Here is a 26799-nt window from a genome sequence, read left to right as displayed (position 1 = left end):
ACCCAACCTAAAACAACCATTCCAAAGTTCAAAGTTTCAAACACAAGTTACCCAACCATTCCAAACCCAAGTTACCCAACCAAATGGCAAAAACAATGAAAAATACATAAACAATATTTAAAAACAATGAAAACAAAAAAAAATTGGTTCCCATAGTCATACCAAGTTACCCAACCAAAAACAATGAAGAAATACAAAAAAATATTTAAAAACAATGAAAACAAAAGAAAAATGGTGCCCATACCAAGTTACCCAACCAAAAACAATGAAAAACATACAAAAACAATGTTTTTAAACAATGAAAACAAAAAAAAATAATCCACATACCGTTTCTATGGAGAAATCAGTGGTCTCCTCTTGATTTTCTCCTCTAAGCACTTAGATTTAGCTAAAAACCCTCTCCAGCTTGGTCTCCCAGCTCTCCTTTGCCCTCCGCGCGCGACTGTCCAAATGAGCTCATAAAAAAACCAAAAAAACGTTATAAAACCTCGCTGCCGCGAAGCCCCGCGATTTTTTTCCGTTTTTATCGCGATAAAATCGAAATTATCACGATAATTTCAATAAAAATCGGCAAAAAAAACTTCCGGCGATTATTTCGTATAGTTATCGTGATTTTATCGGGACAACGAAAAAATTACGATTATTTCAACAACACTGGTTGCAGTAGAAGCATTGACACATGTGCTAAACCAATGGTGGAGGTTCCACTTGTTTCAACCTAGAGTAATCGCTCACGGTTGCAGCTACGTGCAATTTGATGAGGGACATGTGAAATTTTATCTATTGCAGCGACTGGAAATTATTCTTCTAACTCAAAAATGAATTATGCAGTTTATTTGCTACGACAAATAACAAAGAAAATCACAGCTGCAATTTTCACTATAAAAAATACTGTGGAAAATAAAATATTGGAAACTGAGAAATTCTAGCACACACAATAATTTAGACAGTTATTTTTGGAAAATGGTCCCCAGAAAAACCCAATTTGGGAAAAATGGTGCAGCAAATGAGGGTTTTATTATTAATATTCAACAACAATTTTGAGTACAATAATTTAGATGATGGGCAGACAATCTTAATTTGAGGAAAATACTGACAAAAATATTGTGAGCATTTCCTCTCATCCCACAACTATTTTTGACCTCTGAAATGGCTTCCCCAACCTCTGCGCTGAGCTCCCTGCGTCACCCTCTACGCAGAGCTTACGCTGGCCCTATGGAGATTTCGGCTTTCCTTCCTTTGACTCTTCCGGGAATTGGAAATCTTCCTCCTGGAATGCCACTGCTCTCCTCTTCCACCTGCTACTCACCCTCTGGCTCTATCTTCTCTGCTGAGCTGCTGCTACTGAGAAAATCGAACTGCTTGGGCAACTGAGTATCTGCACTAGATGATTTCTCCATCACCACATCGACTTCCTTTTATAATCCATTGTTGGAGCACCAACAACCAAGATTAAAACTTAATCAATGGCTAGGATCATTTTTGGGTCGATTTGAGTGAGTTTCTAGATGATTCTCACCTTATCTCAATTAATATTGATTAATTAACCATATTCCCTAAGTTTAGACTTAGGAAATATTTAAAAATCGGCTAATAATCTAATTGAGACACTTCTAGGTGGAATTTCCAGAAACGATTTCTGGGTTTTGGAGATCTCATGTATTCTAGCCTCCACAAAATTTCAAGGCTAGAACACATCCAATGCTACAAAAACTAACACTCCCTCTTAGCAAGGAATGTGTTCTAGTGTTGCTGCACGCCCTGTTTTTGCATCACCTCCTGCCACGCTGCTGATGTCTGGTCATATTGCCCATCAACCACTGTGCAACTCAAACATAAGCTGCATTTATGTTGCTGCTGACACTGCTATTCTGTTGCCATCACTGCACCTGCATTGCAACTCCATCTTCATTTGTCGCTGCTGCAACTGCAACACTTGCAATTGAAGAGCATTCAAAATAGCTTGTCCCTGCTACTGAAACGGGTTCTCCACAATACCCATCTATTCTCTAAAATAGATGAACTTAGCTCTCCCTAGAGCTAAGTTGCTGGAAACGTGGGTCTAGCATCCCTTTCTGTACGGAAACGAGGAAACTCGTACCGTACGGTCCAAAAACTTGTTTCTGGCCATATTGGCCTGTTTCTGGAAGAGGAAATGTGGCCAGTACGGCCATAAATGAGTTTCTGGGCCGTACGATGGAGTTTCCTCATGCACCTTGACTTTTTCTTATGTTTTATTATTATTATTTTGTTTTCTAATTTTTTATTGGGTGATTAAAGTGGCTTCTAGTTGCTTCTAGATGCCTCTCTCAAGTTATAAAAGTGATCCTCACCTCATTCTCTCATCACACAATTGAGCAAGTCGTTTCTCTTGGAGACTGGCGATTTTAGCAAAGGAGAAGAGAGGAAGAGGCCAGTGGTTTCATCCAGGGCGTTTTCAACAGTGAGCAAAGGAGATTCCAGCAGCAAGAGAAAGAGATTTCAGCAGCAGATTTGGAGTGCAGAGTTTCCGACTACGACATTCTTGGCTTTTGGCTCAGCTACAGCCATATTTCTCTTGTCTTTTCTGGCATTTTGGGGTAGCTTCAGCTACAAAAAAATTAATTTGGGTAAGCAACATTCATTTTTTTAGTTTTTTCCTACTATTTCTTCAATTTTTTGAGGTTTATGCTGCCAAAAATATGAAAACTTTTTTTATTTACAGATTTGTTTTTATTTATTTATTTTTGTAGCAAGAACTTCCAACCAAAGTGCAACTGCAAGTTCAAGCCCTAGGGCCAACCCAAGGGCTGAATATTATCCTCTTTGGAGGCATGTTTAGAAGCTTCAAAAATGTGGAGGTGGTGGCTCATGGGAATGGCGATGTAATCTTTGCAATAATTCGTACAAGGGCTCCTACCCAAGAGTGAAGGCACATATTTTGCATGGAGGAGGACAGGGGGTTGTGGGTTGCACAAAAATAGCAGACCCATTGGCAAGGAGGGCATATCAAAGAGAGCAAGATGAGGCGGATTTTATTAAGAGAAGGCATGATGAGCTTACTCAAGCTACTCCTCAAGATCCATCTAACATTGAGCCAAGGGTTGTAGTTGAAGCAAGAAAGAGGAGAGCCGGTGCCACTCAACAACATGAACAACCATCACCCAAAAATACTAGAGGGGCATCCCCTTCAGGTTAGGATAGAAGAATTGCTAAATTGGTGAATGTGCAAGCAAGAGAAGAAAATGATTCCAAAGTGGCTAAGTGCATTTATGCATGTGGTGTCCCATTCAATGTTGTTCGCTCTCCTTACTGGCAAGATATGATAAGGGCAATTAAGAAAGCTCCTTAAGGGTACAAGCGGCCCAACTATGAGAAAGTCAGAACTCAGCGTCTCAAAAATGAGAAAGAGCTTGTGGAGGATATTTTATCACCAATTTGTTCTTCCTGGAGTAGCTCTGGGGTTAGCATAGTCTCAGATGGATGGACAGATACAAGGCGCATACCATTGATAAATATTATTGCCACTTCCCCCAAAGGAGCAATGTTTATGAAGGCGGAAGACGACTCAAGAGAGGTAAAAGATGCACAGTTCATTGCTGATGTTATTATAAAAGCTATTGAACAAATAGGGCCTAACAAGGTGGTGCAAGTTATCACAGATAATGCACCAGTTTGCAAAGCTGCTGGTTTACTTATTGAGGGGAGGTATGACCACATCTTTTGGACACCATGCATTGTCCATAATCTTAATCTGATCTTAGAGGAGATTGACAACAAAGTTTCGTGGATAAAGGAAATCACAGGGGAAGCAAGGGAGATTGTCAAATTCATCACCAACCACCACCAATCTTAGACCATATTTCGAGAGTACTCCAAATTGGAGTTGTTAAAAGTTGTTGAGACAAGATATGCCTCAAACTTCCTGATGTTGTGCCACCTTGTTGAGGTTAAGCATGCATTAGTTTCTATGGTGGTGAATCAATTTTGGATTGAATGGAGACAAGCAGATTCAGAGCGCGGATATATGGTGTGTAGATTGTGCCTTGATGAGGATTGGTGGAGCAAGATAGATTTCTTGCTAAAGTTCACAACCCTTGCATTTGAGCTTCTTCAGAGTGCTGACACTGACCAACCCTTCTTAGGAGAGGTATATTATGTCATGGATTCCATGGTTGAGAAAACTATGGAAATCATTTCACAAGAGTCTCCACAACTTTTGTTTGTTGATGATCATTTTGTTGGTTTAGTCAAGGAAATCATTGTTGATAGGTGGAACAATTTCAACACTCCATTGCACACTTTAGCACATGCCTTGAACCCCAAATTTTATGAGGAGGAGCTTATTTCTCAAAGCAATGGGAAGAGGAAGGCATCCCAAAAGGATAGTGAGGTGGCTAATGGGGTCAAAAAAGCCCTTATGAGAATGTTTCTTGCTCATCTACACAGGGAGGTAAAGGAAGAATTTGCCAGTTTTGCTGCAGGAACGGATGATTATGCAGATATATCAGCTTTGGAGGAGAGAAGCACCATGAATTCAGTTAGGTGGTGGATTTGTCATGGAGCAAATGGTGTACATTTGCAAAACCCTGCCATTCGTATTTTTTCACAAGTAGCAAGCTCTTCATCCGTAGAAAGGAATTGGAGCACTTATGGTTTTATTCATTCTGTGAAGGGCAATAGGTTGGGCTCACAGAAGGCAGAGGATCTTGTTTATGTGCACTCCAACCTTCGCCTTGCATCTCGTAGGGCTTCAGAATAAAACAGTGGTCCTTTTAAAGAATGGGATGTGGATGCAAAAAGCCCTGATTTGGATCTCTTTCTTGCTGCCCTGAATATTGAGGTCCAGCCTGGAAGTGGAATTGGCCCATCATCTTCTTTAGCACTACCATCCACTGTTGAGCATGGTTCTGCTTCTATTTTTGATGAGGATTAGTCTTTTGTCTCATAGTTCTTGCAACCTTATAGTCTTTATTGTACTTGCAACCTCATATATATAATAAACACTGATTTTGAGATTTGGATATATAATAAAGGTTGCTTTTGGATATTTTGATATTTTTATTTTCATTATGTGATCATTCATGAGTAATTGTGATGTAAATTTAATCATAATGTTTAAATGTAATAAATTATAATGTATCATGTATGATTTATGATTGCACATAACATTTCTTAAATGTTCTAAATTCTAATATGTATATGTATATATATATATATATATATATATATATATTCGCGTTTCCCCGTTTCCAAAGTTTGGGGAGGTCGCGTTTCATACCCGTGTCCGTTTCGGAAACTCGTACATGTTTCCTCGTTTCGTGCAACTTAGCCCTAGAGCTTTTGTGAGTATATTTGCAACCTGCTCTTCTATAGGAACATACTGTAGTCGGATTGCTCCACGTTGTACACAATCTCTGATAAAGTGACATCAAATATCGACGTGCTTTGACCTGTCATGAAACACTGGATTCTTAGATAGCTTTATGCAACTCTAATTATCACAATAGACACTGGTCGCCTCCATCCTCTGCCTGAACAAGCTTACTAGCAGCTTCCGAAGCTATATAGCTTCACATGTAGCAGTGTTGGCTGCCATATACTCTTCTTCTGCAGAGCTTGGTGCTATTGACTTTTGCTTCCTGCTACACCAGGAAACCATCCCTGATCCAACACTGAAGTAGTATCTGGAGGTACTTTTTCTGTACATTGAACTGCTTGCCCAATTTGCATCTGTGTGCTCACTACGTCTGGCACCATCTCCTTGAGTATATTTCAACACTTGACTGTGCCATGAATATATCTCAAAATATGCATCGCTGCTGCCCAATGTACCCTGTTTGGTTCTACCATGAACGGACTAAGGGTATTGACTATGAAGTAGATATCTGGTCTAGTGTTGACCAAATACATAGAGACCCAATAAGTTGTCTATACAAGGTGAGGTCGACATCCTTCTCATCTGACGTGCCTATCTTCTTCCAGTTAGTAATCATGGGTGTAAACATGGGTATGCGATCCTGCATTCTGAACCTCTTTAGAAGATCTGTAGCGTATCTTCCTTGCGCAAGGAAGATCTCCCCATCCTTCCACCACACTTCCAATCCTAGGAAATAGTGCATCAACCCCGAATCTTTCATGTCAAATTTTGCTGCCAGGTTCCTCTTGCAATCCTTTATGACGAACCCCATCTGCTACAAGTAGGTGTCAATTCTACCATACCATGCCAAGGGAACCTGCTTGAGTTTGTATATAGCTTTCTTCAATTTGCACACATGCATGCACCTCACTCGAGTCTCAAAGCCCTTTGCCTGTTCTATGTACAATTCTTCCTCTATCAATTCGTTCAAGAAGGTTGTCTTGACATCCATATGGTGAATCTGCCATCCCATTTGAGCTGCTAGAGATATAACTGACTGGATAGAAGTGTATATGGAACTGGGGCAAAGGTCTCCTCATAATCTATCCCTTCTTTTTATGCATACCCCTTTGCCACGAACCTAGCCTTGTACTTTTCCACACTGCCGTTTCCGCATATTTGATCTTATAGATCCATCTCGAACCTACAATTGATTTGTCTTCTGGCCTTGGCACTACCTCCCAAGCATCATTCATTATGATAGAGCTATACTCTTCTACCATGGCATCTACCCACACTTGGTGCTATGCGACCTCCTGAAAGCTGGAAGGTTCTGCAACCTGAGCTACCAATGCTTGGTACCTGTCAGGCTGTTTGTGCTGTCCCTTGTTCATCTTAGGAGTTCCAATAAACTCCTTTACATCTTTTAATGTTTGACAAACGGTAAACCTCTCTGTTGGCTCAACCACTAGTCATGGGAGGTTTTGCCAGCTCCTTATCGTCTTTGCTGCTCTATCTGTTGGGAACTCCCTAGATTTCCTGCACCTGAGGAAATACTGGTGCTGGTCATAGTACTTGACCCTTGTGACTGCCCTCCTGCCTGTCCCACTAACTGCCCCTGTTGCTGGACTAAAGGAGCTTCTACTCACTGATTCTGATCACCTGCAGGCATCTCACGAGATCTCTTGAAAGCTCGGTTCTCCATGAACTTTACGTCTTGCCTTACTACTATCTTCCTATTGCTAGGAATGTAGATTCTGAATGCCTTTGAGGTTTTACTGTACCCAACAAAGAACCCCTTCTTTGCAGTTTGATCTAGTTTGGTCCTTTTATCATCTTGCACTTGACAATAAGCAATGCTGCCAAAAATTCTGAGGTGGATAACTTTTGGCTTCTTCCCTGTGAAGACTCCTCTTGGCATTTTCTTCCACAATGCTCTATGAGGAGTCCTCTTCTGTAACGACCCATCTAAACTAATCCACTATATAAAGTTTTAAACTTTATAATAAAACAGATATGATGAACTTTAAAATAAATATGATGAAGCTTTATAAATATAAATTTTAATCTTTATATTAAAACAGATATGATGAACTTTAAAATAAATATGATTAAGTTTTATAAATATAAATTTTAAACTTTATAAAATATATAAATTAAACTTTATAAAACTAAACTATATAATAAAAATAAAATCAAAAGAAGCACCCTTATATAAAAGGGGACGCATAAACCAGCAGGATATTTATAACAAAGCGCATATGACAGCAGGGAAAATATCTGAGAGCCGCAAATGCATGGAAGGCGTGTCGGGAGGAGGGAAGGCGGTGGCTGCAGGTAGGAGGGCGGCCACCGCCAGGCCCGCAGATAAAAACCGGAGGTCTGAACCGAGAAAGGGGGCTGTAACAACGGAGTTAGAAACCAGGAGGAGGAAATTCAGCAGTGAGAGAGGTCTGCCATTGGAAGAGCTTTAATCCGTCTGAGGTTCTGGGCACGGGGGACAGTGAGCTTCTGTGAGAAGCTTACTGGATTGAGCAGCCAGTCTCTGCTCAGTCAGGCTGGGTGGAATTGGTCTCCCTGGGTAATTGGAGCAAAACAGCAGCAACATCATCAACTTCACGGGATCAGATAGCAGTTCAGGTAAGTACAAATCAATTTTTTTTACGGTTCCTGTTTTCAAGTTTTTGATTACTACATGTTCTGAATATATACTGTTGTGTTACATGCTTTTGCCCACAAAAATCTGGGTAGATCTTAGTCATATAAAATCGCCTTTGCAGCTCCAACAATGGTCCTGTATTTCTGCTCCGCTACACCATTCTGCTGTGGATTATATGGAGCTGTCCATTCTCTCTTGATGCCTTCCTTTGCACAGAAATTTGTGAAGTCTTTATCAATATATTCTCCACCATTATTTGAGCAAAGCACCTTGTTCTTCTTCCCCGTCACATTCTCCATGAGAGATTTAAACTCTCTGAAATGATCGAAGACCTCATCCTTGGTCTTCAAGAAGTAGATCCAGGTTTTCCTAGAATGATCATCAATAAAAGTGATGAAATACTTGTCACTGCTGAGAGCTCTAGTGGACATCGGGTTGCAAATATCTGAGTGTGTAAGTCCTAACAAACCATCGACTCTGTTGTCACTTCTTGGAAATGCTGCCTTAGCATAGTTCCCAAGTATGCATCCCCTGCACACATCATCGTGTTCAGTGCCAAGTTTAGGAACCCCTGTTACCGTTTCTTTGAGCATCTTGAGTGCTCCATGGTGTAGATATCCCATTCTCCTGTGCCATAGCTCAATCAGCGTGTTCCCACTACTAATATCACCGCCTATCACTGCCATTGAAGAATCGATTTGTAACCGTTACAACTTGTTACTTTGAACTCCAATTTGTCTTACCTTTTCTTAGCTCGGGTGTTTGAAATACACTTTCTTTCCTACGAAGTGACTATCATACCCCTTATCCTATAACTGGGATACTGAAATCAAGTTCATACCCTGGCACATGCAATACATCTATAGCGCTAGTGTTTGCTCCTGAGTCCCCCCGAAAATCTATGGTACCTCTCCCTACTGGAGTACATTTCATTCTGTTTCCCATAGTAATTTGGAAGTCCATCTGCTCCTCTTTGTAGCTAGAGAAATATTCTCTAACCCCTGTCATGTGAGCTGATGCTCCATTGTCTATATACCAGAATCCCTGTGAAGTTGATCCTGCTAAGCAAGCAAATTCGTCTTCCAATTTGGAAGACAAATCTGAAATCTCTTGAATGTTATTTCTGTCCATGGCTATACTTGAAAAACTTTAGTGTGCTATTCCTCTTTTCCACCCAATGCGGATTTTTCTTTTGCAGCCTGCAACAAAACCCTCTGCATCCAACTAGGATTCTGTTTAGCGAAAATCTGAGCTGCAATTGCTCCCTTTGACTGCTGGAATCACTAATCTGGGCAATTCGATTTTCCTGCCTCCCTTCAATTGAAAATCGAACTGCTGCCCTAGCAACTTGGCCTGCCTGTCAATGGACTGCGTTGCCTTTGAAAATTTCGTCCTGCTACTCCCTTTGATTAGTGAAATTTTCCTCTTCGCTACTGAGCTTCCCGATTGATCACTTACTCTCTGATACCATGTGAAATTTGTCTATTGCGGCTACTGGAAATTATTCTTCTAACTCAAAAATTAATTATGCAGTTTATTTGCTACGACAAATAACGAATAAAATCACATCTGCAATGTTCACCACAAAAAACACTGCAGAAAATAAAATACTGGAAACTGAGAAATCTTAGCACACAATAATTTTGACACAGATATTTTTGGACAATTGTCCTTGGAAAAACACAACTTGGGTAAATCGATGCAGTAGGTTTTATTATTAATATTCAACAACAATTCCGAGTACAATAATTTAGATGCCCGATAGGCAATCTTAATTTGAGGAAAATACTGGCAAAAATATTGTGAGAATTTCCTCTCACCCCACAACTATTTTCTGCCTCTGAAATAACTTCCCCAGCCTTTGCAGAGCTCCTCGCGTCATGCTCTGCATAGAGCTTACGCTGGCCCTCTGGAGATTTTGGCCTTCCTTCGACTCTTTCGGGAATTGAAAATCTTCCTCTCGGAATGCTACTTCTCTCCTCTTCCACTTGCTACTCACCCTCTGGCTCTATCTTCTCTGTTGAGCTGCTGCTACTGAGAAAATGGAATTGCCTAGGCAACTGAGTATCTGCACTGGATGATTTCTTCATCACCACATCGACTTCCTTTTATAATACATTGTTAGTACCAATGGCCAAGATTAAAACTTAATCAATGGCTAAGATCATTACTGGATCGATCCTAGTGAGTTTCTAGATGATTCTCACCTTATCTCAATCAATGTTGATTAATTAACTATATTCCCTAAGTTTAGACTTAGGAATTTCCAGAAACAATTTCTGGCTTTTGGAGATCTCATGTATTCTAGCCTCTCCACAAAATTTCAAGGCTAGAACACATCCGATGCTACAAAACTAATAGGACGCAGTTTGTTGTAGAAGAAAAGCCACACAAATATCTAACTCTCTTATGGCAGAGTATTGATCACCGGTTTATGCTTGTTTGTCAAAGTACTCTCGCATTAACAACGTACACAAAGGGTCGTGACTATCAATTGGAGGTCAAGATTATTTATTATATTCAACAGAGGGCCAAGTTTAGTAAGGAAAGTCGAGTTGTTATCGTGTTGCTCCTTCCTTCTTGCCAGATCAAGCAATTTTTTCAAAAGATCTAATGCATAACTTACCTAGGGCCAAGAGAAACGTTTTGGGTGGACCATCGTTGTTCTAGAAGGCATTATTTAATTGGAGGACAAGTGTGTTGGCAGTTAGAAAGGAGTCTAGATTAATTTAACTAGGAGGATGAATCTACCCATTTGGAGGGCCGAGATTCTTGTTTTTCTTGTGGTAATTCATTGATCGGAAAGGACTTAGAATATGGGTTGGTAATTTTGATGCAATGATCCGAATGAGGTCACTAGCCAAGGGAAACCAATGGCAATAATCAATCTCAGAGCCAGGGCTTGAAATACTAGCCATCCAAATACTTAGATAATTGGTCCACAACTGCGCTGGTGTGTCCTCAAGAATCCGTCCAAATTTCATGAGATTTCGATGGTGGGATCTTGAGATATCAAAAGCCCTAGCTAAAAGACCAATTCTTGCCCTTGGTTTTCCTTAAGATAGTTACCTCATAGGGATCATTGTGCTACCTTTCATTGATTTTTTTTTTCTTTGATCCCCTTCTCTTCCCTAATTAGGTCAAGCTCATCATTGGTTGCTAAACCCTCCCCCCTCGACCTAACCTAGGGTGCATTTGGTCCTGTGTGGTCTCGTTTCCTATCAAAGCTAACTTTTCAAGGATCACTTAGGAATCCAAGTTCCATAAGGATTTTGAGAAATAGGAAGCTCCATTGTAGGACATACTCCCTAAACCTAACCCTCAAATCCTCATCAACCTTTCCTAGAAAAGCCCTACACCTTGCTTTGTAGAGATGCGATTCTGAACTCATTTGCAAGATACATACAACAGAACCAATAATATTATCTGAGATATCAGATGATACCTCAACGCAGAGTGATGGTGTGCCATACATAATGATATTCTGTCAGATCATATATAATGACATGCCGACACACTGAAGACAAATGTGCACATATGTTGTATTGTAGAACATAATAGCAGAAACTATATATCATTGATATGCCAATAATCTGATGTCAAGGTCATTCTATGCACTAATGAGATGATGCTATGTATATGAAGGTACTCACTTTGCATCTCATCTTTGCTTTCTTGTTTGACAAAACTTTTCAATAAAGTTGCAACATTATATGATAGAATACACATCATTGACCTCTCCAAAACTAGTGCTTGCATTTCATATATTGACATCTCCTTGATTTGGTGGGGCAAAAACAGATTAGCCACAACCTTGGCACTTTCCTGCCAAAAGAAATCCTCATCTCCTTGAATTGATGGGGCAAAAGTAGATTAGCTACAAACTTGGCACTTTCCTGCCAAAAGAAATCCTCTATAGCTGGTGTTGATCGAAGAGCTAAAAGGAATTTTTCATAAGAGCGGAACCAAAAGACAGAGAGCGAGAGACTGACACAGAATGTTGAAGTCGAGCAAGGCTTGTAGACTGTCTGGGAGAGTATAGACAGTAGCGTGAGTCATCCAAGCTTGAAACAGGGAGACCTAATTGTCATCCGAACCTTCGGATCACAGTAGCCATCTGAATGACGAATAAAGAGCTCAACCAATGTGGAACTAATCCTTTACGCATTGGACTGAAATTGAGTCTCTAATTAGAGCTATCAAAATTAAAGGGTTTTCTCCCTCATCTGATTTGAAGATTTCGAGACCCCTTTCTTTGTGCAGCGTTCCACAATCCATAAAGTCTAGTAAAAAAAGATCTTCCAGTGATTGCTTTTGTTTTCCTTTCTTGCTTGGGCTTGTCTTCTCCTAGCTCTGATACCATGTTAATTTTAGGAACATGTTCTTCGCATAGGACAATTACTTAAAAAAAATTCCATATAGCCCATTTTTCAATCCATTAGATTTCCATTAACAATCACATAAATCCTTTTGACAGTAATTGAAGAAAGAACATAAATAAAAAAATGTTGAAGACAGGCCAAGGCAAGAGAACACAAGAATATGCTCAAGCCAGGGAAAAACCCCAAGATGGGTAAACCCTTGATCAATTCTTCTTATTATTAACGTCAAATGTTCAACAGAGAGAGTACAATAATACAAGGTCAAGATTGACTTGCCAATCACTATCACAGCTCATAATGCAATTCTGAAGCTGACAAGATATACCTCCTTAGGTTGGTGACAAACTGTAGAAGAAGCTTGAATTGGTTAGGGCAACATCCAGTCTATCAAGTAGTGGCTATAATCTGATCAATCAGGACAACCATCCAATTAGCATTCAAGGCTACAAGAATACATTAGATCATAGGTTGTAGAATACTGCAGTTGCTGGCTACTCCTGGTTAGGGCATGTGGCACTCTGCATCTGCCCTTACATATTCACCCAAATAGCCTTTCACAATTGTGGCTTTCCTCCAAGACAGTTAGTGCTCCATCTGCTACACGACAAGGCTTAATCTAACCCCCAAGCACATCTTGATGCAAATCTGCCTTCACTGAAACAAGTCAACGGTCTACCTGGGCAGAAATTTACCCTCACGGTTCACTGTTCAACAACATAATGCCTGCGGCCTACCTGAGGAGGACTTCAGAAGGTGCGGCCCACCTAAGAGATGGTTTTCACATCATAAGAAATGCATCTAACTACTCCAGCTATGCCCTTATGCCTGCGGTCAACCTCAGGAATAACTCGGACCTGCAATGGAGGATAAACATACCCAAAATAATTCATAAATAAGCCCAGACTTGCTTCTAGGAGGCTCGACCTTCTACCTAGGGGACTCGGTCCTTCAAACAACCTTGCACAGATGTAAACCAATCCCTTCGACCTTTGATGGAGACAACTTCCTTCTGCGGCCATTTTGGAGAGAAGCAAAATGTGTGATTGATGTAAATTGGAGGTTGGAGGATGACATTATCTACAATTAGACATGATGATTTGTCCTTATGAAGGTGAAGCCGACCTTGACACTTGGAGGCAAATTCAAATTTCAAATTTTCAATTTTTCCCGCCTTGATAAGGTCATGACTTATAGAATTTCTTTTGAATAAATAAATATTTTTCCTTATCCAAATTTGGTGATCTTTAGGTCGATTTTGGTCCTCTCGAAAAGAGGAATTCAATGCAATAATTATTTCCAACAGATGAGCTATCCAATAGTGGAATTTTGGCCCTAGTTGCCAATTTTAACACCTTTCCATGCCAATTTGTCCTTATCTTTGCTTGAAGACTTGTTCTTGCTTGACTTGTTCATTTTCCTTGGTCCAAAGATTCCTTTGAGTTGGTTGGAGGGCTCTCCTTACTCCACACGTGTGTCTAATCTCCTAGAAAAGTAAGCCCCAAGTATAGATCTCTAACATCCTTTATTGCTTAAAATTTCCAGAACTCATGTTCCGTAGCAAAATAATTGTAGATGCCAATAAATTGATCATTTGCCCCATTTGACCAATGAATGACCTCGAAAATGCTTCTAAAAGTTCCACAAGCCCCCAAAAGTAGGACGACCCTCTTTGACATCATACAAATTTTAATAACAGAGAACACAATGCTGCTATTTGGTGACATTGCTGTTTTACAATTTTTCTGTTTTTATTCTCTCTTTTTTATCAAGTCAGATGACTTTTGCAGCAACTTAAAACCAGAGTTTGGATAGTTTGCTGGCTGCAATAGACTACTTTGCATGTGAAAGTGTTTTAAATATGAAAATCATATTTCCTTGTGTATCAACAAAGTTTGAACATAATTACTGAAAAAATGTTTAAAGAAATATAGTTTGAATACTTACATAATGGATATGAATTTACTAAAAACCGAACAAATATTTGGTCCATCTTGACATAGCTGAAATTAAAGTCAATGTATTGTAGGCCGGGAGACCTATGTTGTCCTTTTTATCTGTGAAGGTCAATTTTGGATAGGCATTTAAGAAGTTGTTCTGGTTTAACTATTTTCTTTGGTGGGGCTGGGGGGTGGGATAGGGGGGGAAGGGATTCCGTTCTGTTAGAGATAATGTTTTTTCATTTTCTCTAATTGCATATTCTATTAGTTTCAACAAATATTCACATGGACTTTCAATCTAGGGACGGTGTCATAGTAAAGTTTTTGTGTTTTGATGGAATTTGTCTAGCAGTTGTGTATCATGCATCCTCTGATCACATTACTTGTGAATGCAGGCAGGGTATGTAGGGGAAGATGTGGAGTCCATTTTGTATAAGCTTCTCATGGTATTATTCTAGTTCCTATTGTTGTTTGTTTACTCTTTTGTTTGAAGTTTGCCTATCAGTTTCTGACATTTTGTTACTTATTTGTGAAATGCTAAGAGAACACCTTTGTGTTTTGGGCATAAAAAGGAAGCCTTAGTTTTCCATTCTATTACTTTCTTGAGACATTTCAAAACTTGTATGTAGATAATGTATGAGGCTGCAGATGTTTTAGGCTTCTTAATGAACAGTATTTGACAAATTTCATTGTGGAAAGTTGAAAATGATGTTTGTGATTCCCAGATTTAACATGCCCAAAGCTTATGACAGTATCTTAGATGCAAGACTTATACATTAGAAGAAACAGAATGAAGTTTAAGGAAGTGAGAGTTTTAATGATTAAGCAAGATAGGAATGATAAAGCTGTATCCTAAAAGCAAGAGATAAAAACTTTGACTCAAATAGACTGTTTCTACCTCAAATATTTTTATAATTGTCAATCCTAGAACAAAACTTAGATCGAATTCATCATTAGCAAAATTTGTTGCTTTTTACATGGATAATTTTCTAGTTTTTTTTTTTTACCTTATCTGAGGGACTGCAAATTTAAGACAATCCATAGTGGCAAAGTACAACTTGCATTCTTCAGGCAACCATAAGTGGAGCTGGTTCGCAGATTCCTATTCATACATTAGGCCACACATCCTCAGAGCATTTGAGAGATCAGCTCTAGACAGATCCAGAGTAGAAACACCCTGCCCATCAGACTACCTCCCAGATTTGGATGAACAACCAAAGATCCATTCAGAGTTTCATTTTTTCAACCTCAGATGTTAAGAGTATCCCTCACTTGTACATGCCCCCCTAGATTGTGCAACTAGGCTCCTTGATGCTTCTAGAAGACTCTGACAATGAGCCAGCTCCCCCCCCCCCCATCCTCCTTGACCGTCAAACTGAGGAGACCTTGACATCATCAGCCCCCATTATCCGATCTCCCTCTCTCACAGTCTCTCTTGCTAGGTTCTTGGGTTGGGTTGTCCACCTTTCCAGTCTTGGACAAACTCATTGTTTTGTATCACCATACCTTGGTCACAGTTTTATACATATGTTTAATGTTATAGTTATGTAGGCTTCTTTATTTGTGTTATTTTTCGACATTTTCTAGTTGCATTGACACTCCCACATTGTATTCATACCTGTTGTACTCTTCAGTCCCATTGACTTACTTTTGTGGTCATTTGTCAAAGATTAATAAAATTATCTTATCCTATTCAATATGTTAGTGTGTTTGTAAATTGTTTTTGACATTTGTTGCTTGTAGTCTTGCTACTATGATCTTCTTCTCTTGTTACACCATTCAATCAAGCATTTGGGTCATTTTGGATTTTAATGGCAAATTGGAATACTAGTTTCCTTGTCAACAATGCCGCATTAGCATCTAGAATATTTATGTTGAAGTTTCTAAGTTTACTTAGTTAGAAACCCTCCATGCACTTTATCTGATTTATTCCTACTTACTTGTTATTTTCCTTAACAAGTTATTTACAATGTAAACATTGAAAATAAACACTAGTGCATGCTCAACATATTACAGGTGAGCAACTAAAAGAAACAGAAACAAACACACCATATGACACCATTATTTTTGGACTAATGTCCCTGGAAAAACCCAATGTGGGAAAACTGATGTAGCTGTCTGAGAGTTTTCTTATTAAGCAATATCAGAGTACAATCTAGGTGCCGAAACTAGCCTACCCAATAGAGAATTTCCTTGGTAGTAATACCTCTCAGTTTCTGACAAATGTCCTGGCTGAAACCCTGGATAAACCTTCCGACAACTACTCAGCACAAATCTGCCCTAGAAACCTTAGCGTCAACCTCTCTCTGGACTGCATCAGCCCCTCTCTGGCCCACGCTGGCCCTGCGTCACCCCGAATGGGTCTGCGTTAGCCCTGGGAGGCCTTGCATCACCCCGGATGGGTTTGCGTCAGTCCTAGGAGGCGCTGCATCAGCTCTCTGGCTCTCTGCGTTAGCAACGCTGGCCTCTCTGAGGCTCTGGGCAGCTCTTGGCTGCCTCTACGTGGCCCTAGCTGGCTCTGCATCTCTCTCCTTGGCTACTGCGCTGCTCTGCCAACACTATCTCTGCCTCTCTGTACTCAAATACCCCTCAACTGCATCTCCCGATCGCTAATTCTATCTCTCTTAGCAAACCTCGCTTTAGAGAATAGAATGACTGATCACTCTGGTGTGTTCTCCAAGTGACTCTCAAGCCTCCTCTTATACTTTTCCTGTTGACATTTCAACGACCGAGATTAAGTCTCTAATCAACGACTAAGATTAGATCTGGCTTGATCCATGTTTTTTGGACCATTCTAACACAGATTCATATTAATACACATTAATATTTTATTTTCCCTAAGTTTAGACTGAGGGACTCCATTAAGAATATTAATTATTTTAATATCTCCTATTCTGTTTAGAATTTGCCCAAACCCATTTTGGGTATTGGAGTTCTCATGTGCCCCAACCTCTCCACCAAATTTCATCGCTAGAGCACATCCGATGCTACCTCAAATCAACACTCCTTAGTGAGGACTGTGCTCTAGCAATACTCTTCACTGAGTATTACTGTGATCATTTGGCATCGGTACCTGTGCTGATGCTAGGCTCTCTTGCCCAACATCCTCTGCACTGCTGCATCATGTACTGCTGCTCATGGTTCTGGCACTGCCATTGCTGCATCTGTACGACAACTCCCTCTGCATCGGTGCTGCTGCTGGTCCTTTCTCCGAGCACTGCATCTGCATTGCATTTCCTCTCATTATGCTGCATTGTGTTGCCCACCGTTGCACTGCAACTCTGTTACTGAGAAGTAAGTAGCTGATCTCCCAAGCTGACCTCCCTGCTGGGCTAGAGACACCCACTGATGCTGAAGCTCCCTCTGCTGCTAACAAGTGCTCCCTCTCTGACCTTTGCGCTGCTGCAACAACTCCCTACATCTCGCACTATTGCACACCTCTCTGTGCCGTCCTGCACTGGTGCAACACTCCTGTGCCTCTTGCATTGTTGCAGCCTGCTAGCCTCGCGCTGTCTCGGGACTCCTGCACTGTAGCTCTCTTTGTCGCTCCATCCACATCTATCTCTACCCGACTCAGCCAGTCCTGCTACTCCTCTTCGGGCCTCCCGTAGCAAGGTTTGATCCAAAAGGCTGGGTACCTCCAGGATCCTATCCCTCATTGCCTGTAGTCCATCTGACTACAGCTCGATGTCTCCCCACTTCTTCTCAAGTGGCACATGTGCACTCATGGCACATTCATCGTCTATCAAAACTTCCTTCTTTGCCCGTGCTGGCGCTGCCTTAGTCTCGGAAAACTCTCCCTTACTCCTCTTCCTTGGACATTGGGTCGCATAATGGCCCAGCTCCCCACAGTGGAATCACTTGATCTTGGAGAGATCTTTCTTCTTCCGCTTCTCCTGCTTTCCCTCAGATGTTAGGGCCACATCTTCCTCCTCCTGCTTGACTTTGGTCCCCTTGCTGCTGCTACCCGTCTTCAATTGCCGTCTGATCTCTTCCTAGCAAAGCGCTGCCCACATCTCGTCCCAAGGTGGGAGAGTCCCTCTTCCCAGTATACTCTGGACAAACACCTCCCAATCTTTTGAGATAACATTCAAGGTTGTGCTCACCATCAACTCCTGATCCAGTGTCGCCTCTACAGCAGTCAACTGATCTCGGATCTCATTCAGTCCTCCGAGGAAGGTGTCAATCGGTTTTCCCTTCTTCATCTGATACGATCTCAATTGATTCTCAAGCAGCATTCTTCTCTGCACAAAAGTATGCTGGTACAACTTCTTGAGAGCCTCCTACATCTCAAATGTCGTTCTCTTCTTGGCTTATGTGTGGTACTACATTATCTTTGACCCTGTCAAGGATAATGCTCTTGGCCCTTGCCATTGCCTCCTCGTACCTATCATTATCATTGGGGTTGACTGGGATAGCTATTACCTTCAAGGCGAAGTTCTTGACACAATTCCTGTCAAGTACGGATAAGATTCTGGCCTTCCAGACTGCGAAGTTCGATGCTCCGTCTAGTCTATCCTGGTCTCTTACTCCGTGTAGTGCCATGATGCTCCTCTACTTCCCTCCTGGAAGTTCTCTGTTCGACTCCTTTGAGTCTCTACTTCCCGTCTGGAAGTTCTCTTCTGGACTCCCTCTGAGTCCTGATTTCCCTCCTGGAAATCCTTTTGCCGCTGTCGAGATGCCCCCTACTCTGATCGTCTTGTGCAACCACACCACTGATCCGGGTTCCTCGGCTAGAAACCCTCGGTAGCAACTCCTCTGGCCTTGCTCTGTCAGGTATTGTTCTGACTACAGTACCTCACCAGCTCCAATCTGCAATATTCCCATAGCCTTCTAAACCCCAACAACCTGAGGGTGAGAGTTCCTAGGCTCTGCGCAATTCTGACACCAGCAATCCGACCTCCTTAGCCAATTGCGTCAGCCCTCCCAGCTACTATCTGGCTCTATGTGAGGCTTTTTTTGCTTTCCTTAGTCTCTGCACTGCCTTGTCCCGGCTAACCCTTGATGACACAGGCATTGCGTCACCCTTCCTTGTTGCTGCTCTGCTAGAAACAACTTCTGTCACCTCGGGACAACTGTTTTCTGCTGCTATTGCTCCACTCGGTTGATGTCCTTTAGTCTTTCTGTGATCTGCAATCACGCTCTGATACCATGTTGAAGTTTCTAAGTTTACTTAGTTAGAAACCCTCCATGCACTTTATCTGATTTATTCTTACCTACTTGTTATTTTCCTTAACAAGTTATTTACAATGTAAATACTGAAAATAAACACTAGTGCATGCTCAACATATTACAGATCAGCGACTAAAGGAAATAGAAACAAACACACCATATGACACCATTATTTTTGGACTAATGTCCCCGGAAAAACCCAATGTGGGAAAACCGGTGCAACTATCTAAGGGTTTTCTTATTAAGCAATATCAGAGTACAATCTGGGTGCCGAAACTAGCCTACTCAACAGAGAATTTTCTTGGCAGTAATACCTCTTAGTTTCTGACAAATCTCTTAGCTGAAATCCCGGATAAACCTTTCAGCAGCTACTTAGCACAAATCTGCCCTAGAAACCCTAGCATCAACCTCTCTCTAGACTGCGTCAACCCCTCTCTGCCCCACGTTGGCTCTGCGTCACCCCGGATGGGTTTGCGTCAGCCCTGGGAGGCCCTGCGTCAGCAGCGCTGGCCTCTCTGAGGCTCTGCGCAGCTCCCGACTGCTTCTACGTGACCCTGCGTGAGCCCTGGCTGGCTCTGCGTCTCTCTCCTTGGCTGTTGCGCTGCTCTCCTGACACTATCTCTGCCTCTCTCTCTCTCTGTATTCAAATGCCCCTCTGTTGCATCTCCCAATCACTAATTCTATCTCTTTTAGCAAACCCCTCTTTAGAGAACAGAATGATTGATCACTCTGGTGTGTTCTCCAAGTGACCCTCAAGCCTCCTCTTATACTTTTTCTGTTGACATATCAACGGCCGAGATTAAGTCCCTAATCAACAGCTACAATTAGATCTGGCTTGATCCATGTCTTTTGGACCATTCTAACACAGATTCATACTAATACACATTAATATTTTATTTTCCCTAAGTTTAGACTTAGGGACTCCATTAAAAATATTAATTATTTTAATATCTTCTGATTTGTTTAGGATCTGCTCAAACCCTTTCTGGGTATTGGAGATCTCATGTGCCCCAACCTCTCTACCGAATTTCGTGGCTAGAGCACATTCGATGCTACCCCAAATCAACAATTTAGACCCTGAAAATGAAATTTAGGGAATTTCTTGAGTAGGTGTAGTGTGATGAAATAAGACATGTACACAGTGTGCATGAATTATAGTTATTTATGATAATGTTTTTATAGAATTTAAATGATTTCCAGTGAAATACATTGTCTTTAGTTTTTTAGCAGTAGTTCTTTTTAGTGCTCCTTGTCACCTACCTAAGTGGGTAGCCCCTTGGAGAAATTTTTTCTGCTTCTTGTTCATCTTGCTAGCTAGCAGCCCTATGATGATCCACATATAGCTAGTGTCAGGGAACTTCCATTAATGCTTCGATCAATGCTTTATATCATCTAGCTTCCTCATCAAATGAAGGTGTGTCATTTATTGCAAGGTACATTAACCATTTTTGTATTCAAGTGCTTTCATTTAATGTTTAATATTCTTGTTCCCATGCTTCATCTTGGTGATTATCCCTTACCCCTAGTCCAGTGTGACCTTCCTTGAAGTTTTTTTTCCCACTATTTATGAAGGGCACAAATAAGAGGCACCGATTGATGTTGTGTGTCCATGGTAATACACTTAACACTTTCTATCTCTCCCTTGTTTCCATGTCCCATCTTTGGGTTGATTGCTATCTATTACTGTTAAAATTGGAAACTAGGGCCAAACTCCACATGGGTCATCTTATTTATGACAACGGATATTTTTATTAGATTCCTCTCTTGGAGAGGTTTAGGATTGATCTAAAGATCATCCGATTTTAACATGTACAAATGAAGTTATGAATTTATTTTGATTATGGTCAAATTGTCATGGTCGGCCAACGAACTCATGTAGGCCCAGAAGCCCAACAATCACGTCTATTCATCCTCAACGTTTGCCTATAAATACATGATGCCTCCTCCTCATTTGGACACACTTCACTTCTCACATATCTCTCTCTCCTCACATGATTGGGTACATTTCTGGGCAGCCTTTCCACACGTGCAAAGAAGAAGGTAGTCATTTTCTGTTTTGGGTTTTGACCAGCGTTGACTTGTTTGACTGCGTTTTTGTGAGGGAAATTTCTGTTTGGGCAGGCCACATTTTTGGGCATAGAAATCGAGGCATTCCATACTGTTTGACCAGTGTTGACTGCAAAGAATTGACCGCAAGTTTGACTTTTGCATTGACCAAGTTTGACTGTGATTTTCGGGACTGTTTTGGGCTGATTCAGAGAACTGTTGGAGGTCAAGTTGACTGAGTTTGATCGAGCTGTTTTGGAGGTCAAATCTGCTCTGTTGACCAACGTTGACTTTTCTGGTTAGGGCTCTTTTGCTGCTATTATAAATTATCAAAAACTGTAAATTGTACTCTCTCTCTACTGAACTATTGAAGAGTAAAAGAAGATTTGATCAAGGGTTCCCCACATTGGGGTTTGTCCTTGGCTGGTGCCACATCTTGTGTCCTCTTGTCTTGGCTTTTCTTCTACTGTTTATGTTTATGTTCTATCAGCATTTTACTTACATGTTTATGTGATTGCTAAACTGAAATTGATATTGGGCTCATAAAGAAATTGAAGTAAAATTGCTCCAAAGCATAGAACATACCATTGTTGCCTAAAATTAACAACTACCAATATTGGTTCCTTGTTTTGTCTGAAGAATTTCAACCCCCACTTCGGTTATTAGTTTTCCTTATCACCCCATGCATTTAGTTTTAAATCCAAGCATGATAAAAATTCTGAAATCTAGAAATGATATGATAAATATTTTTTGAAAACACAAATTTAGAGATTTCACAACCGCTGAAATTGCAGAAATAAAACACATCAAAATTATGACAGCCACATAGAAAATAACACAATGATTTTTGGTCAATGTGACCTTGGAGAAACCCCCTACAACTCTTGGGGAAAACTAGTTTGAGAGCTCTTCTTTATTTCTGAAAATGCTTTTATAGAGAAACTGAAATACACAGTAAAAATTCCAACAACCACAAATTACAACTTATTTCAATTTCCGTGCTTGAAATCTGCCTTGAAAAGCATGCCAATCAACAAACTGCCAAAACATAATTTTTTCCAGCAATAAAACAACATTAAATGTTTTACGGCTTGCCTTGAAAATCGTGCCCAAAACCTGCCTCGAAATTCATGCCCTTGTTGTTGTCCCTCTTCCTCGATTTCTGCGCCTTTCTTCTGTTGTACGATTTTGCCTTGGGATGCGTGCCAATAAAAGCTGCTGCCCAGATTTGTTGAAATGTCTTCTTGCTGCTCTCTTTCACTTCCTCACTGCCCATAAATTTTCTCCTTGCTATCTCTTCTCTTTCTCTCAAATGCTCATGAAAGAATGAATTGATCTTTTTCTCTTCTCTTTTCCTTTTACTCTCTAAATTACCTTTTGGGTTACCCTAAGATCTAAGATTCATTTAGATCTAGGGATGAGAATAAATGTGCATTTAATTCTCACTTTCTATTTTTTAACTCACCCACTTAAATAAAGACCCACTTAGCCTTTTATTTTCATAGTTACTGTTTCACTTTCTAATTCTTCATTGACTTTAATAAAGTCACTTTTAAATTAGAATGTAACTTTACCACTTATAAAGTTAGTTTTAAATTAAATTGACTTTACCACTTATAAAGTCACTTTAGGAGAAAAGTACAAATAAATTTGTATTCTTTTCCCTAGGCCAAAGATCAAAGCCTTAGGGAACCACTTGTCCTCTAGTACCCAAATTTTAACACTCTCTCTTACCGAGGAAAGTGTTCCTCATCACTCCCATCTTGTCTTTGAAGTAGACATGCTTGTCCTGTGGTAAGGCTTTGGCGAAAATGTCCGCTACCTGCTCATTTGTGGAAATGTACTCAAGCTTGACAACTCCCTTTTGGGCATAGTCTCTAATGAAGTGATACTTGATCTCAATATGCTTTGACTTGTCATGAAAAATTGGATTCTCCGTGAGTTGTATGCAACTCTGATTATCACAGTAAATTACTGAAGGTCTATATGCCTGACCAAATAGACCAAACAACATCTTGTGAAGCCATATGGCCTCACAACAAGCCAAACTAGCAACCATATACTCTGCCTCAGTTGAGCTCAATGCAACTGACTGTTGTTTTCAGCTGATCCACGACACAACTGCCAAACCCAACCCAAAACAACTCTCAGATGTACTCTTCCTATCTGAAGCACAACTTGCCCAATCTGAATCCATGTACCCTACTAGTCTCACTCCATCACCCTGTCTATAATCCAAACCAAAATCCACAGTCCCCTGCAAGTAACGAAGAATCTGTCTTTCAGCCACCCAGTGCACTCTCCTGGGCTCACACATGAACTGACTCATAGTGTTAACTGCAAAACATATCTTTGGTCGAGTGTTGACCAAATACATCAATTTACCAATCATTTGTCTGTATAGAGTAAGATCCACCAACTCGGAATTAGAAGCATGAAGCTTCTTCTAGTTAGTGATCATAGGTGTAGACATGGGTTTGCAGTCCTCTATCTGAAATTTGCTAAGAATATCCACAATGTACTTCCCTTGTCCCAGGAAGAAATGCCCCTCCTCTTGCCACACCTCCAATCCCAGAAAATAATGCATCAAGCCGATATCCTTCATCTCAAACTCTGAAGCAAGATCTCTCTTGCAGCCCTCAATGAGTCTCTCTGCACCAGTGATGATCAAGTCATCAACATACAACGCCAAAATGAGAGGCTCCTCACCCACCACAATGAAGTATAGGTTCAGATTAGCCTCACTCTTTGTGAAACCCAACTGCTGCAAGTATGTATCAATCCTCGATTACCAAGCTAGAGGAGCTTGCTTCAAGGCATAGAGTGCCTTTTTCAATCTACATACATGGGACTCCTTCCCATGCACCTCAAAGCCCTGTGGCTGCTCAATATAAACCTCCCCCTGAATGAAGCCATTAAGAAATGCGGTCTTCACATCCATCTGGTGGATCTTCCAACCCATCTCTGTTGCAATCGATATAATGGAGCAAATAGATGTATACTGAGCTACGGGAGCGAAGGTCTCCTCATAGTCAACTCCCTCTACCTGTGAGGACCCTTTTGCCACAAATCGAGCCTTGAACATCTCGATGCTGCCATCTGCAACATGCTTTATCTTGTAGAGCCGTCTGGAAGTAACAATTGATTTACCTTGCCTCGACACTACCTCCCAAACATCGTTCTTCATAATAGAAGAATACTCCTCCATCATGACCTCTCTCTAGACTTGATGGCCGGCGGCCTCCTCATAACTAGAAGGCTTGGAGTCAACAATGCTTGTTACCAATGCCGTGTCACTACAGAACCGCTCAGGTGGTTTACTCTCTCTAACTTGTCTCTTTGGCCCAGCGACTAATGTGGCCTTGTGCAAGGTATCTTGAAGCCACTTGGGCTTCCTCTTCCTTGAGCATACTTCTTCGACCAGAGTGAAATAATCCTCATCATCATCAGAAGCCTGAACTCCTGAAGGCCTGCCAACTCACTTCATGCCTGAATCTATGCTTGTAGATGCTGAAGCACTGTGCGAATTTTCCATTAGTGGACTACCCTGTGAACTGCTCTGCGGATTGCCCTGCATGCTACTCGAAGAACCACCCACCTGACTCTAAGAGCCACTGCTCACTGATGGACCTGACATTGTAATCGATGTGCCTCCTGATCCCTGACCATTGGATCCCTGTGACTGACTCAGCTGCTCCTGAGGGTCTGGTGACTCTGGATACTCTTAACTCCCGTGACCTCTTGAAAGCTCTCTCCTCCTCGAACTTCACATCCCGCCTGACAACCACTTTCCTCTGTGCAGGAATATAAATCTGATAATCTTTCAAGGTCTCGCTATAACCCACAAAGATGCCCTTGTCTGTAGTGGGCTCTAGCTTGGTCCTGTTCTCCTTGGGGACATAGGAATATTAAGGCACCCAAAGATACGAAAGTGCCCAACATCAGGCTTCTTCCCAAAAAAAGCCTCCTTCAGAGTCACATTCCCCAATGCATGATGTGGACTCTTGTTTTGCAAGTACACAACAGTGTTGTAGGCATCTGCCCGCAAAAATAAAGGCAACCCCTGATCATGAAGCATGGCTTTGGCAGCCCCTACAATGGATCCGTTCTTCCTCTCCGCAACCCCATTCCGCTGGGGGTTGTAAGAAACTTTGAACTCCCTCCTAATGCCTGCCTCAGCACAAAAATCAACAAACTCACCAAGGGTATACTCCCCTCCATTGTCCAACCTGAGGACCTTGATCTTCCTACTTGTCTGGGTCTCCACAAGAGCTTTGAATTCTTGAAACCGCTTGAAGACCTCACTCTTGGTCTTCAAGAAATAAATCCAGGTCTTCCTGGAGTGGTCATCAATGAATAAAACATAGTACTCATAGCGACTCAAGGATACATGAGACATCTGACCACTCACATCGGTATGAATCAAGTCAAGGATCCTGGTCGTTCTGCTGTCATTTCTGGGAAAAGGGGATCTGGAAAACTTCTGCATAACACATCCTCTGCATACATCAAGGTGATTAGAACTGAAATCTGGCACGCCAATGGTGATCTCCTGCAATGTACTCAAGGCCCCATCCTGCAGTGCTAAATCTCACACAACTCTGAACTGCTAGATCTGCTGTCAATCCTGTCTCGAGTGCTGCTACTCAATGCCATCAAGGGCTGGAATGAGAACTTGTACACCTTGGCATGAAGCACAACAATCACTCTAGCTGAAGAAGCTGGAGTTCCCCTAGGAGATATAAGCACCTGCCCTCTCTTGAACAACACATCATACCCTCTGTCCTCAAGTGCTGAGACAGATATCAGGTCCTTCTTCATTCCAGGCCCATATAGAACATCTGACACTTTCAAGGGAGGTTTGGGTCCCCTATCAAATGTCAATGTCCCCACACCCACTGCTCTAACCATGTTGTCATCACCAATTACTACCTCCATATCAGTATCATCCTCTGAAAGCTCTGAGGAGTACTCCCTGACTCCTGTCATATGGCGGGAAGCACCACTGTCAACATACCAAATGCTAGATGATGCTCTGCTAGTAGTGGAGAGTGCACACTCCCTCTGAACCTGTATGGCAGGTGATCCTTCACTAGTGGCCTCACAAGTTATGAACCCAAACTCCTGATCAAAGCTCTCTGAGAATCTCTTTACCTCTACAAAAGCTGCCATGGGTTTTTCTCTCCCTTTCATGTTCTTCTTCTCTGGACACACAACAACATAGTGTCCCAACTTTTGACAATTCCAACATTTGACTTTTGGAAT

The 26799-nt window shown here is 41.3% G+C and overlaps 1 protein-coding gene across 1 annotated transcript in view; it reads left to right on the top strand.

The window, feature by feature from the left end:
• LOC149184187 (CLP protease regulatory subunit CLPX1, mitochondrial-like) overlaps positions 1 to 26799 on the top strand; it is a 202646-nt gene that overhangs the window by 38668 nt on the left and 137179 nt on the right. Inside the window, exon 5 of the mRNA XM_089417418.1 lies at positions 14712 to 14762. Within this exon, the coding sequence (XP_089273544.1) occupies positions 14712 to 14762 (51 nt within the window). The remainder of the gene's footprint in view (positions 1 to 14711; positions 14763 to 26799) is intronic.

The sequence above is a fragment of the Pinus tabuliformis genome, chromosome 3_2, assembly GCF_031772625.1.
Source record: "Pinus tabuliformis cultivar Carrire ecotype Pingquan chromosome 3_2, CPIR1, whole genome shotgun sequence".
Classification (NCBI taxonomy): Eukaryota; Viridiplantae; Streptophyta; class Pinopsida; order Pinales; family Pinaceae; genus Pinus; species Pinus tabuliformis.
Note: the sequence above shows the minus strand (reverse complement) of the source record. Positions and strands in the feature narration are given on the sequence as shown.